Source organism: Drosophila erecta, unplaced genomic scaffold (genome assembly GCF_003286155.1).
Source record: "Drosophila erecta strain 14021-0224.00,06,07 unplaced genomic scaffold, DereRS2 tig00000092-arrow-pilon, whole genome shotgun sequence".
Lineage (NCBI taxonomy): Eukaryota > Metazoa > Arthropoda > Insecta > Diptera > Drosophilidae > Drosophila > Drosophila erecta.
The window spans coordinates 8,613,742-8,627,251 of NW_020825207.1; the positions used below are offsets into that span (position 1 = coordinate 8,613,742).

At 44.4% G+C, this 13,510-nt stretch overlaps 2 protein-coding genes across 12 annotated transcripts in view; one reads left to right on the forward strand and one right to left on the reverse strand.

The window, feature by feature from the left end:
• LOC6549004 (PDZ and LIM domain protein Zasp) overlaps positions 1-13,510 on the reverse strand; it is a 54,493-nt gene that overhangs the window by 27,623 nt on the left and 13,360 nt on the right. For all 11 annotated transcript variants that reach the window (XM_026981337.1, XM_026981339.1, XM_015156842.2 and 8 more), the window contains exon 2: positions 13,165-13,291. In XM_026981337.1, the coding sequence (XP_026837138.1) occupies positions 13,165-13,275 (111 nt within the window). In that variant the 5' untranslated portion in view covers positions 13,276-13,291. The remainder of the gene's footprint in view (positions 1-13,164; positions 13,292-13,510) is intronic.
• Positions 4,671-13,510, forward strand: part of LOC6548848 (protein N-terminal glutamine amidohydrolase) — a 63,745-nt gene continuing 54,905 nt past the window's right edge. The window contains exons 1-2 of the mRNA XM_001975426.3: positions 4,671-4,690; positions 4,752-4,800. The gene's annotated coding sequence lies outside the window, so the exon portion shown is untranslated. The remainder of the gene's footprint in view (positions 4,691-4,751; positions 4,801-13,510) is intronic.

A 13,510-nucleotide genomic window follows, 5' to 3' on the forward strand; every position in this document is an offset into this window, starting at 1 on the left:
TGATTTTTTCATTGGCTGTCATATCACAAGTACTGGGTATTTTCAGTTCGGGATTCCCGACACCGCAACCAATCCGTTTGTTATTTCTTCAGCTGGTTGTGGCTGCGGTTGCCTTGAACCCTTTGTGCATTGTGTCAGAAGCATGCATAAATTATATTTTCTGCGGGTCCTGGGAAATTTCTAATGAAGCCCGAAATTGGCTGCGGGAAATAACCAAGACGTGTGGGCCACACTCTGTCAGAGCTACCAGTGGATTGGGAAAATTTCCGGAACGGGATACTTTCCCAACCTGCTGTTACCTGCTGGGCGGCAATGTGTTTTCGCATTTCCCGCCACGCATCTCGCCCAATTTTCCGGCGGTGGCCAATGGTTTGGGCCATTGTTTACGCACTGCCGACGGACGTGTCGAAATGCGAAGCGTGTGAGTCAGCTGCCAAAGTATCTGCATTCGTGTACATGGTACATATCTGGTATCTATGACTGCAACTGGACTGCAGTCTGGCATATTTGGGTCAGCCTTTAAATAAACTCTATGGCAGCGCAGGAAATGTCTGCCTGTTTGATGTTTCAGTTACACATGATGGCTTAATAGTGCCAGGAGAAGGCCGGGGAAGATATTTGGAATTCTGGTTCCTGGAAATGCCAGAGATGTTCTCCGGCATCCATCAATCCTGGGCGCAGTTCTGACAGCCGTGAAATCGTGTTAAACGTAATCTCAGACTAACCAAAAATCACCCTCCTTCACCTTCCGCTGCCACAGCTATTCGAGGCATGAATGATGGCACTCAAATTACATTAAATGGAATTTCGATTGGGCCCCTCCCGCGCCACTCCTCCAATCGAACAGTCCACCAGTCCACCAGTCCTCCGACCTGGGAATGACAATGACGATGACAAGACAATGGCGGGGCAACAGAAACCGAATTCGAAATGGAAACAGTAAATGGCATTTACATGTTCCTGTCATAAGGCCGAAAGGGGAGCAGGGAACCAATTTAATGAATCAGCATCATCATCATCATCAGCCAGCTCCTGCTCCTGCTCCTGATTCAGCTTCAGCTTCAGCTCCAGCTATTCCACTTTGGATAGGCCTCTCGAAATGCAGCATTGCAGATATCGGAGAAGTTGCAGCTGCAACGGGTGCAATCAGACAAATGCAATTAGGATTTGGCGACGCTTTCGTGTCGGGCATTCTAAGCATGCCACATCGTCATTCTTTTTCGGGTCTCCAACTCCCGGGGGAAAATGCAACAAGCCCAAGTTGAGGCACAGACATGAAGCTGGGTTCCAAGGTCCGACGTTTGTCCCCGGGGATTTGACATGAAAGGCGCCGAAATGTCGATCCACGAGGATGGAGTGAACAGCTCAAAACTGTCCTGAATGGGAGGGGAAAATACTATGGAATGGAAAGATTTAAGAACATTCAACTTTTCCGCAACACTTTCTTTCTTCATCATGAAATAAATAACTAATATTACATTTGATTGTTTTATTATTACATTTGCCCAAGGCACTTAGCCATTGTATGCATTTAAGTGAAATCAAGTGAAATCTCTTAATTAGGTCATCCAGTGAACACACTGCCTAAATGGGAAATACTTGTCTAAAAGACTAGCCCTGCAATATAAACGATTTAAGTTTCTTTTTTATATAGAGCAGAGCACATTACATAGGTTTTTATATTGAATATGGGAATTGGGTCACAGAATTCCATTAGTTTCTATTACGCTTTCGCCTGAAACAAGCGTACTCAATAAAACTTTTAAAGGCTTTTCATATTAAATGCACAAGTTTCCGGATGGAAGGATTTCTGAAATGCTGAAAAACCCACTCTCGCTCTCCCAAAACTTTTCCCCAATTTCCCACACTCTTGTGTGCACTCGAGCAACTTTTGAGCCTTCGCCGGACTGCTGATGATGTCCGCTCGGCTTGGCGGCTCTCAATTAAATATTTAACTTTAAGAAATGTAATTTCAATTAGCGCCACAGCATTTGGCCATTAGCGTGGCGAGTGCCGAGATTTGTGCCAATTGCGAAATGCGGAATACAAAACAAGAGTCGCGATGAATGAGCAAACAGCAAGGAGCAGGAGGAAAATCGCAGGAAAATCGTGGGAGGAGCATGAAAAGCTGGGGGTTGGGTGGAATTTGGACACCCGCGCCTCTCGCTCACTCGCTCAAAATCATTACGTGATTAAGGTTGCCATTACGGCCGGGAAAGCAAAAATAGAAAACTAGAGCATGGCACGCAGACAGCTGCAGAGGGGCTTTCCGCGGGGCAGAAAATGGGGAAATCGGGAAAATCGGGACAGGGGGGCAGACGCTCTGCGACCGCAATTGCGCTCGCTTGGTTGGGCGGAAAATAAAATGAAGTGAAAGAAAATAAAAAAAAAATAAAACAAAATAAAATAAAATGATATAAAGAACAAAAACGCAACAAGAACCAGCTAAATAACAGCAAATAGAAATAAATAAATCAGCGACACGGCAGAGGAGCTCTGGGCAGGATGGGGCCAAGGGTCGTCCCCGCCGCAGAAAAACAATTAAAATGAAAACCCGTAAGCACTCTAACTCCGGGCGGAAAATGGGCGGTACTTTCACGACTTCGAATTCGTATTTTCCGCATTCGTCCTCCGCACGAGCGAGCAAAATGGTTCGAAAACAAATTTGCCGATCTAATTAAAAGCTAAATTGTGACCATTAAACGGGGTTCACAACGCCACTGCCTTCTTTACATATAAAAAAAAAAACCAATTCGACTCGAAAGCATAAACAAATTAGGGGGAAAAAAAAATTATACTCAGAAAAATGGGTAAAATTTAGCAAAGCAATTTTAACTTCAAAGTAAAGTTGGTGAGATCAAAGAGTGTGAAATGTTTTCCTAAGTATTTCCATTCGAAATGATATTTTTTTTTTCCCAGTGAACTATCTGTGACCTTAAGTGGGTACCACGGCATGGAAAAACATTGAAAAGCATTTAAGTTCGCTCCGCCTTTCAACAAGTTGGCAAGCAATGCAATTTACAGATGGAGAGCCCGGCGAAATGGGTGCCAGGATGCAAGGATGCAAGGACATGGCCATTAGTGGGCCACGGGCCACGAGTGGAATAGAAAAAGTATGCCAAGCTGACCACATAGCGCAGGACAACACGGACCAGGACGAGAACGGGCAGCTGAAGCTGGAGCAGGAAGTGGAACTGGAGTTGGACAGGGACGTCTGGCAAATTGTAAATTAATTGATGAAGCCAGCGTTTAGAAGAGGCAGGGACAAACTCTCGGACTTCGGAATGCCAGAGTGGTCGCTGGAAACATTCGACAGGGATTGCGCTATTCATTCGTGCTTAGAATGAATAATTCAGACCAAATCGAGGTGAATAAATCCATAAAATGGCATAGAAATCTGCTTAAGTTTGTAAGACTGTTTTTAGAAGGGTAACTTATGTATGCAGCGCAAAGAACTTTTTTTTGTGAGAGGACCATTTAAAGTTCATATCCTACCTGTTTAACAATAACAATAAACTAACAATATGCCTAATTTCGAATTTGCGCCCACTGTGAGATTCTGCAGCCCCATTAGCCCCCCAAAGGGCAGCCCCTGGAATCGAGAAACTCGAACTGCAGCTGACATCTCGAACGGTAAGAGACGGCAATACGGAATGAAGCGGGATGGAGCAACGCTGACAAATTGCTGGTAGCAAGATTAATGCCTGCATTATCTTTCCTCATTTGTCGATTGTCAATGCAACTGGGCCGCGTCCGCAGCAGGATAGCAACAGCAGCAACAACAACTTGCTGCAGCAACAGGGACAACAACAGAACGCCCCCGGGGCGTGGCAGTTTACCTTTGCCTTTGCGTTTTACCTGTCCAGTGCCGCATTGTTCTCTGATTTCCCATTTTCCTCCTCTCTATCGCTGACATTTTTCAATTTGATGATGCACAGCAGCAACAACAACAACTGAGTGGGCGGCACTCTCGTCCTCATTTTCCGAGCGCTTTTCCTTCTGCCGTTCCTTTTTTAATGGCATCTGGTGCTGGACAAGGTAATTTCATTTTTATATTAATGACAGCATGTTTGATGCATGTCCCTTTACAAGTCCCCGCCTCGCTCGCTTAATCACTTAAGACTCTTAAATGCGAAAAAAACACATTGCCATATGGGTACACTTAATGGCCAATTGGTCGGTGGAATATGTCACGGTTTTGTTCAATTTAAGTCCTGCTACAACTCGGAATATTTGCCAACATGAAACGCGAGAATTGCACTAATTAGTCAAGCCATCGATTATTTATCGATGGGGTGAGCAGGCATCGCAGGGCAATCGATGCTGGTGGAAAAGTTAATATTGCAATGTGTGTCGCAACTGCAGTTGTCTAATTTGAAAATGCAATTACCAAAAATTAGTTCAATAATAGATAACGGGTGCTGTTGGTTTCCATTTTTAATTACTAGCATGTATTTTAATCAGCCCTCTGCTCAATCGATAGTTGATCAGTCAGCCGTGTCATCACTAGAATCGAAAAAGCTCATCCCTGATCTTTTTTGTTTTTGCAAATTTTTAATGTTCAAGTGCAAATTTGATATTTTAACATAAAATAGTGGCTGCGAAGTGCAACTTATAAAAAAACAACGTGCAAGTGATTGATGTGAATGTAACCAAAGTGATTTGATCAGCAGTAAAGCTGCTAAAACAGGTAATTCTGCATATCTTATGTTTTTAGTCAGTTTCAAATATTAAACTATGTATTTCCAAAGGTAGATACAAATTGAAGCAGCTTACATACACACACCAAAATCAAAGGCGGTAAGTCTTAAATTTCCATATTTTCCATATGCCCTTGTACTTTGCACCTGCAAAAACGACCACCCGGAGCCCCCCCTCCAGAGTTTTTTGAATGCCACCAATTAGTAGAGTCCTGCTCCAAAAAAAAATGGAAAATGGTGAGACAATATGTTCAGCTGAGCCCAAACAACTGCAGGCTAGAATCTAAATCCTTGCAGTGCAATAAAAACAGGAGAATGGATGTGGATGGGTTCCGAGGTCGGGGGCCAACATTCCGGATGTGCCTGTTGGTCGTCGAAAATCTAGCGAACTTTGCAGACAGAACAATGCCCTTCGGATTTCGAGTTGAGTGGAATTTTAGGTCTAAATCCGGCAGGGTCATAAAAAGTGCTTATTACATTATCACCTCAAGCGTGGCTGAGCTGGCTGTGGGCAGTGCCACGCCCACCCGCACACAGTGGCCCGTCCACAGAACGCAATTCACTCTCTCTCTTTGTCAAAGGAACTGCGTGTGTGTGTGTGTATAAATGCCCTTCCCTTCAAGGGGTCTTACGATTCTTGCACCCTCTTTCTTATTGCTATGCAAAGCAGACCTTCATAATTGCCCTCAAAACATGGGAGGAGTAATTCAGATCTTGGTCCTGTTTTGAAATCTTTCAGAGATCTGTAAGCCCCTAAATAGACAATTTGTATCGCTGTATGTATGATTCTGAGCGATCCCCTTTTATTTTTAAGTTTTAAAGTCGGCATTGCTTTAAAGATTTCCTTTTAAAAGATTTGTTCTGTATGATTTGATTTGGTATGCACTTATTATACAGAATAGGATTATGTCATCTTAAGTATTGAATTCCAATCATCTAATGATTTCTTTATATCATTATATCTTGGGATAATTAAATGAAATATATTCCCGTAAATTTATTTAGTAAAAAAATAATTTCGCAGCCCGCTAGAGTATTCTGACGTTCAGAGGCCGCAGCTGGCTCCCCTTTTCTCGGTTTTTGCTGCGTGTTTGGGGGCTTTATTATGGCCCTGGCAGCTGCGTTTTCAATTTTCGCTTTTTTAGGCCTGCAAACTCTCACCTGAGCTCGTTGAGCCCTGAGCCTTGAGCCGATTTGTTTCGGTTCGGTTCGGTTCGGTTGGGTTTGGTTTGGTTCAGTTCGGTCGCTTCAGTCACTTATTGGCAAATGTTTCGAAGCTGAAAAACGGAGGAAAACTCGGAGGAAAAACGGGGCGGAATCTGGTGCAAAAATGCGAAAAATGTGTAAATTTGCGCCCGCTTTTATTTTTCGCATTTGGCCCGGATGATGTGTAGCGGCTGATCCGCTTTGGCAGCGCTCCCAGGTTCGAGTTCATTCAATTTGGATTAAGTCGTTCGTGTTGATTAACAAAATTGACTTTTTTGCAGACTTCTCGCCAATCGATTTCGATTTGGGATCGATGCAGAGCTGGCGCAGCTGTAAACCATTTAGCCGACGATGCCGTAGACGTTTAGTAAATATTCAATCAATTTGGATGGACAATAAATCACCAGGAAATCAAGAGCGTCTCAATTTCTCCAAACAGATATGCGTCATAACAATAAAAAAAGAAGCATCCCACTTCCCTCACTTTCCCCCAAGTGCGGCAAATAAACAAGACAAGGCGACAGGCCATAATATATCATGGCCCCAAGGCGCCTGACGACATGACACGAAGATGGAGAGTCAGCTTCGAAGGACACTGATGCGTAATGGCTGCCAGGGGGATGACATCGATCCGGAGCTCCGTCTTCCTAACTGCAAATCAATGACATATATTTACGGCAAATGCGTTTGCCCGCCTGGGCCACATAGACGGGCATAATACGTCGGAATAAAGTAATAACCCGAATAATAGCATATGTCAGCGGGGCCATTACCTGCCGCTAATTGCCGTACAAACTTCTCCTGTCGCCGCCTAAGCCGGCCGCCAATTAAAGCCAAACAAATGCTGTTGGAGCGCTAAAAGCCCTCAATCCGGATCTCACGGCTCCCGAGAGCCAGCCGCAATGTAAGTGCGGCTCATAATTTATTTCGATTACGCCGCAGCACGCAATTTGCGCCGGGCACATCCTTTTCGAGCACACGGACACGCACAGGAAGTGAGATATCCAGGAGCACCGGGAGTGGAACGAGTGGAGCACCAGGGCCAGAGATAAGTGTGCGCTGCGCGCAATTTCCGTTTCCGCTTGGTTTGCCCTTATCCAGCGCTGATGCTGCGAAAATCCACTAAGCAACAATTAAATCACAGACTCCCGAGAGCAACTCGGGAAGATAAAAGCGTAGAATGCAGCAGAAACAATGTAAGGCATCGGCCACATACAGTAGAACTACTCAGCACCAAACTTAAGCAGCAATGGGAAGATGAAGTTCAAGAATAGTAAACTATAATGTCGTATAATACCCATTCTTATGGGAAAGATCAAAGTCCGCGCTACAAGAGTCTCACTGTACGCCTCGAGTGACTCAGAGGCATTAATTCGAGGATTGGAGGACAGAAACAAAGACAAAGGCTACCTGAAGTGAATCATTCCCAATCGTTTCCATGCAGGTAACAAGAGCCACTACCATTAGCTGACTAATCGGGGCCTTCAAGAGTGGCAGCTCCAGTCCGTGGCACTCCAGAACCAGACCAAAATCGATTCCGCTTTAAGCGTTTGCTCTTTACGCTTAGAAGTTATAAATATTTATGGCGCACATAATGCAGCGCGTTGAGCTCGGCCAATAATTTTTCCGCTTACAGCTCTGCGATATCTGGGATCCCAGGCTAAATGTCGGGATGTGTGTGTGCTCCAGATGCAGCGAAGCGAGCATTTTCCACTGAAGGATTTATGCTCGCTGACATGCAACTTAAAAGCAAGGACAACAGCCAGAGATAGCACAAGGGGATTGGGATTGGGAAGGGGATGCGGATGCGGATGCGGATGCAAGCAGCGGCAAACTTTCCTTATGCGGGATACTTTTCTTGTGCAGTCGGAACAACAATCGGCGAAGCGATGCTGAGCACAAGGATTAGGCCAAAAGGAGAATGGGAGTCAGCGGCAGAAAGGAGCAGAAATTTATGTGACTTTTGCATGTGGGCTGCAGGATGCAGGATGTGGCTCGCACTGGCTAGACATTAGTACAATTTCCGGTCCAGGCCACAAAATATTCAATAATATATTAAAGATATAGCCGGCAACCCAAAAGAGATATCGCACAAAGGCAAGGAGCAGGGAAAACCGGCAGATACTGGCGCACACCAGCAGGCACGAATTCGACAACTCAACTGAAGCGTAGCAGGCAGGATAAATCTAAATAAGACGTGCTTCGACTCCGGCCTGGCCTACTCCTCTCCTTCGCCTCCATCTCCTCTATTCTGCGGCAAGGTAGCTGGAGCATGCACCATCAGCCGGAGAATTTGTGCAATGAAGTGCAAGTGAACTTAAAGCGACTAAAGATACTCCCAACTACCTGACCACACGAGAGATGAGCGCGTGAGGCGGATGAAAATGCGGAATTCCAGGAATTCAAGATGCCAAACATCTTGAGCCGCCGGATAGGTGAACTTTTATAGCACACAATCGGTAGAGATTAAGTGTTTGATACCGATATGATCCTGTCATACAATAAGATCATACAAAATCCTGTCATTCAAAATCGTTTGATGTTTAACAAAAGTTAGAGGATCACTGAACCAACAAAATTGTAAATAACAAAATGACTTGGCTTAGCTCACGTATTCATATCCCCTCCAACTCCCGTAAAACAAAACGGAAGTGCCACTCGATTCCCTGGAGCGGAAGTGGATATGGGGGCTACCGGAGGAAGCAGTCGGGTTTATGGGTATATGGGTTCGTTCAATAAATTTCAGCACTCTTAAATTGGCAAGGCGATGCACTTTCAGTGGCAGTGGCAGTGGCATGCACCGATGTCCATGGCGTCCAGTGCGGAGTCAGTAGTCATGGGTCCGTTAAAGCGGGCCCGGTAAAATTGATAATCAATCAAATGCGGCGCTGACACAGCCAGGCACTTAATCACTGTCTGGTTATCCTTTTTGTTTCGCTGGCTTAACTTTTATCAATTACGCCTTTTTGCGACTGACAGAGATGAATCACGGGAAATCAACAATGCATCGGGAGAAGTTGCTTACCCGCCGGTTGACTATCTCTTTATTAATTCAATTAGCGTTGCTCTGGCAATTGGTGTGGAATTAGCCGGCGACTCAAGTCAAAAGCCTGCGAATCAGGTGGAACTTATGGCCCCATAATCAGCACACTTCTGTGGCTCCTGAGCCTGGCTAAAACCAAAGTAAATTTCTGAAACAATGTTTCGTGCCTGCCAAGTGCACAAATGCAATTTTCATGTCTCGGCTGCGAATGAGCTAGCACAACAGTTGCTCTTGAGCCATTGTTCAATTAATAAAATGTCCGAGTGCATTGAAACATTTAAACCGCAGGCCGAGATGCACTTTCCCCACTTTCGCCTCTCCTCTGTTGACGATGTGGTCGAGAAAAGTGCAAGTTCAATCAGCAGCAAACTGCAAACTGCAATCGAGAGTCGAGAATCGAGAGTGGAGACCACAGCATGGTGTCGCCTCCGCCTGATGCAATTACACAAAAGCCCGTAATCAAAGCAAAGGAAATTTGTCTCTATTATTGCATAAATCAGTAAGAATCGAAGACCTTGAGCATTTGCTCTAACAGCAGCCAGTTGATACCCTGTTTCGACCGAACCGCCAAACATGGGGTAGAATATGGCAAACGGCACTGATATACCTCAAAGTGGAAGAGCAATTGCGAGTTATGAAAAGTCCACAGATTGAGTCAAAGACAAAGGCAAACACGGCTACCAACACAAAGGCTGCCCCCAGACAGGAGTCAAATAATTAATGGCCAGCCGGGGAAGGCAAACAAACAAGCTTAAAACGAGCAAAAACACAACAGAAACTGAACCGAAACGAAACGAAGCGAACCAAGCCGAAACCAGAAAAAATCTCCAGCGTGAGGTGAACTGTTTTGAATACACTTTCGCGGATAAGGAAATTATATTCTTGTGCGATTAAATGTCGTGGCAATTTCAAATTTGCTAAACGATTTTTGCAACGTAGTTGTTAATACGTGCTTCAAAGTACTTTTGTATTTATAAAATCTATCTAACATGTGAGGGTTGTTGGAAGTTTAGGATTTCACCGTGGGTGAAACTCGACGTAGCGACGAAGCGCACCCAAAGCAGTAGAATAAAGTTTACTGTGATAGTGCGAATGTTACACGAATGAACTTGAAGGAATAGCTTACCGAAACAGAAGTACCCCTCGCAAGGGTAGCGAAAAAGCAAGCCATGAGCGGATTTGCATGAGCGAAACGCGGAGTTCGCCGGGAAAAGGATACTGGGCTGGAGGATCATGTGTGTGGGTCTGGCGGCCACGTCGGTTGCCTTGGATGCCGTCAGTAGCTTGTTATGCACTGTCCTCTCCAGTGTTCCCGTGGTTGTCTAGACTTTAAGTTGGCTAATAGCCGACACTGGCGATTTTTTTATCTCTTTGGTTGCTATGATATGGTATGTGGACCGGGGGCTTTGGTCAGAAAGCCAGAAATTTGTAGTAAACCGAATTGGCGCTCTTGTATTACTTATTTGGTCCATTATTTGTGCGCTGCTTGGCTTTCGCTTTTATTTGACTTTGGCCTTTTGTGCGACGCTTTTTGTGGCCCAAAACGAACCCTGCACTTGATAATGAAATATATAAACGTGGCTTCCGCTGCGAGAGTGGGTAAAAATCCGTGGGCATAAGGCTTATAACACACACAGGACGCAGGACATAGGGCGCAGGACTTCAGGAGAACAAGGGAAGCAACAGGGAAAGGACTGTATGTTGTATACCGTTCGGGGTGCGAGAACTGAACACAGAAACTCGCTGCGAGAAATCATAAATTAATCCGATTTAAGCAGCTCAGTAGCTTATTTTTGTGCCAACCAACTCGAACCAGCAGTTTTTGTTGCTCGATGAAAGCGGTGGGAGATTTACTCCTGGCCATGTCATGTGTTGCATCTTGATGAGTTGCGGCAGCATTTAAAGGAGACCAATTTGTTTGGCACTGGCTCAGGAGCCAGGAAGCTGACATGATTGGATGCTGACGATGACTAAGATGATGATTCGTTGTCAAGGTAGAAGGGCCCTCGAGTGCCAGTGCTCAGTTGGGCAGAGTGGCGGAGTGGCGGAGTTCATTCGAGTTCGTCGGGGCTTAGTTCCGCTGCACAGCTTGTGTCCTGGCAGCCAAGGAGCTCAGCTCGGCACAGCGGAAAATAGCCTAGAAACGTTTCATCAGCTTGGCATTCTTTCACGGGAAACACGATCTATGTGAGCTTCCTTAAAATATCATGAATGGAATGGTAAATATAATGTTACACAGAAGAACCCAAGGCCTTTTCCACTGGACATTAGTTGGGCTTTCGCTTCTTATTATATAGAGCTACAACTCTCTAAAAAATTGCTAGTGCACTACATAAATGTAACTATTTTTGTGTCTAATTAAAGTTAAATTTTGTACGCTAACTTAGTGATGGGAAGATGTTTCTTCCTGTGTGGCTCATTACGAGCACAGTTTTTACGCAAAATCCTGCGGCGGAGGATGCGGCTTAAGTGCGCCATTCCAAATTCAATTGGGCTTGAAGTGTTCGAAAGGCAAAAGGCATCCAGCCAGGAGATGTCGCACCGCCGCGAGGCGTCTCAACTCATCTTGGCTTGGACTGGTGGGATTTATGGACGGCAGAACCGGCGAGTGGCCAAAAAATGATAGAGATTTAGTTGGCTTAATTTTTCGCTGTGTAATCCATCAAGATTTCCATATCAAATTGCGTTGTGCATGCTGGATGATTTTGGCATAAATTCCAAACAAATTTGCTTAGTACATTCTTACAGCCATTTAATGGCCAATGACCAGTGCTGTTGCACTTTTGGTCAACATTGTTTTAAGTGGCTGCGTTGATAATTGACAGAAGTGCTCGAGTTTAGCCCATTTAAATTAATCGAAACAGCTCAATTCCGTGTTAATCCGCACTGGCTGTGTGGTGTTTTATTTATTTTCTGTTTTAAATAGCCCAGTGCAGCTCGGAGAAGAGAGCAGCCGCATAGCATTGACACAAATCCACAGCTGTTTAAATAGAAATTGCGCATTTAGCGCTGGCCACGCCCACCCCCATGTACCGCCCACTCGTAGCCAAAAACAAACAGATAAAAAGAGCGCACAGCATTCGTGTTATTTTCGAACGAACAACAATATTTACAAATTCTTTTGAGGGGACTTTGCTCAACTATCAAGCTCCAAATCAATGATTCCGAATTATTAGGGCATTGTATTGGCCCCAATAAAAATATCAATATAAATTTTCGGCTTCCGATTAGAAGCACACAAACAAAGGCTCTTATCAGAATGAGTTTGAGTCACAAGCGAAGTCGTCAGCTTGGCCTTGTTATGTGATTCATACATAGCTCGTTTCATTCTGACGAAGATATTCTCTGGAATATCTTTTGAACTTGATTAACTAAAATATTAGCTCATGTTTTACTTTATCAAGTGTGGGGCTGTTATTGTCCGCGATATAATCGTTAAACGGAGGCAGCAACAATTAGATTAGATATAACTACGGTTCTTGCAAAGTATATGGTGTGTACTTTACCCATTAACTTTTGGCCAATGAAAGCCGTATCCATTAAAATCCCATTAATTAATTACAGCCTTACAGTTTTGAATCGCACTGCACATCAATATGAAACTAGGTACATTCATTTATTCCTTCGAAATTTTCGCGCCACAAGCGCTCATAAAGTTGTCAAAATGATTTAGCAAATTTTGTTGTAGCGTGTCGCCACAAATGTAAAATGTTTCGAGATCTGTTATGAATGTTTAACAAATTTTTAGTTTGGTCCCTGTCTGTGTGAATACTGTGCGTATGTGTGGGTTTTTGTGCCGGTGTGTCTGTATAGTCGTTTATATGCTGGCATTAATATGGCTAGGGGAAATTTGTTGAAAATTGGGAAAAATACGAGTTTTATTTGTTTTGGGTAACGTGCGCAAAAATCGCACGGAAACGCCACCACAAAAAGTGAAACTTATATCAACGGATTTATTTTTAACATAAAAATACAACAAAAAAACCCGCAAGCACTTAAACACATAAATAAATTAACTGCCCAACTAATATTCGCTTCTCGCGTTTGTTGCCAGCGTAAATTTAATTTCATTTTTCGGAGAGTGTTTCCGAACACGCAAATTCCATTTGTCAATCGCCCGATAAGCGAATTGTTTCTGATTTTCCCACATGTTTGCTCGCCGGCCAGTTGGGAAATTCTGATATGTATGTATATAGTGGGTGGGGCATGACTTACCTTTTGCACCAGCAGGGGCTGGGCGAAGTCCGTGCCCCCCTGAAGGCGGAATCCCCAGGGCTGGGCATCGAAACGTGACAATTTGACTTGCAGCAGCTGTGGTTGGGCCATCTTCTTTTAGCGCTGACTGTAACGAAGCGAGAAGTAATAATCATGATAACATGGCGTATACTTGATATCACGTAGGCGACTAATTAATGAAATCAAAACCCCGACGCACACGAAACTAACGAAAAACAACGCAGACAGACGAGTGCGGATTGCTCCTTTTAGGCCACTAATAAAGACATTATTCAGGCATGTCCAGGCTAATCCTGCCAACAGTCAGACGGCTCCTCGCATCCCC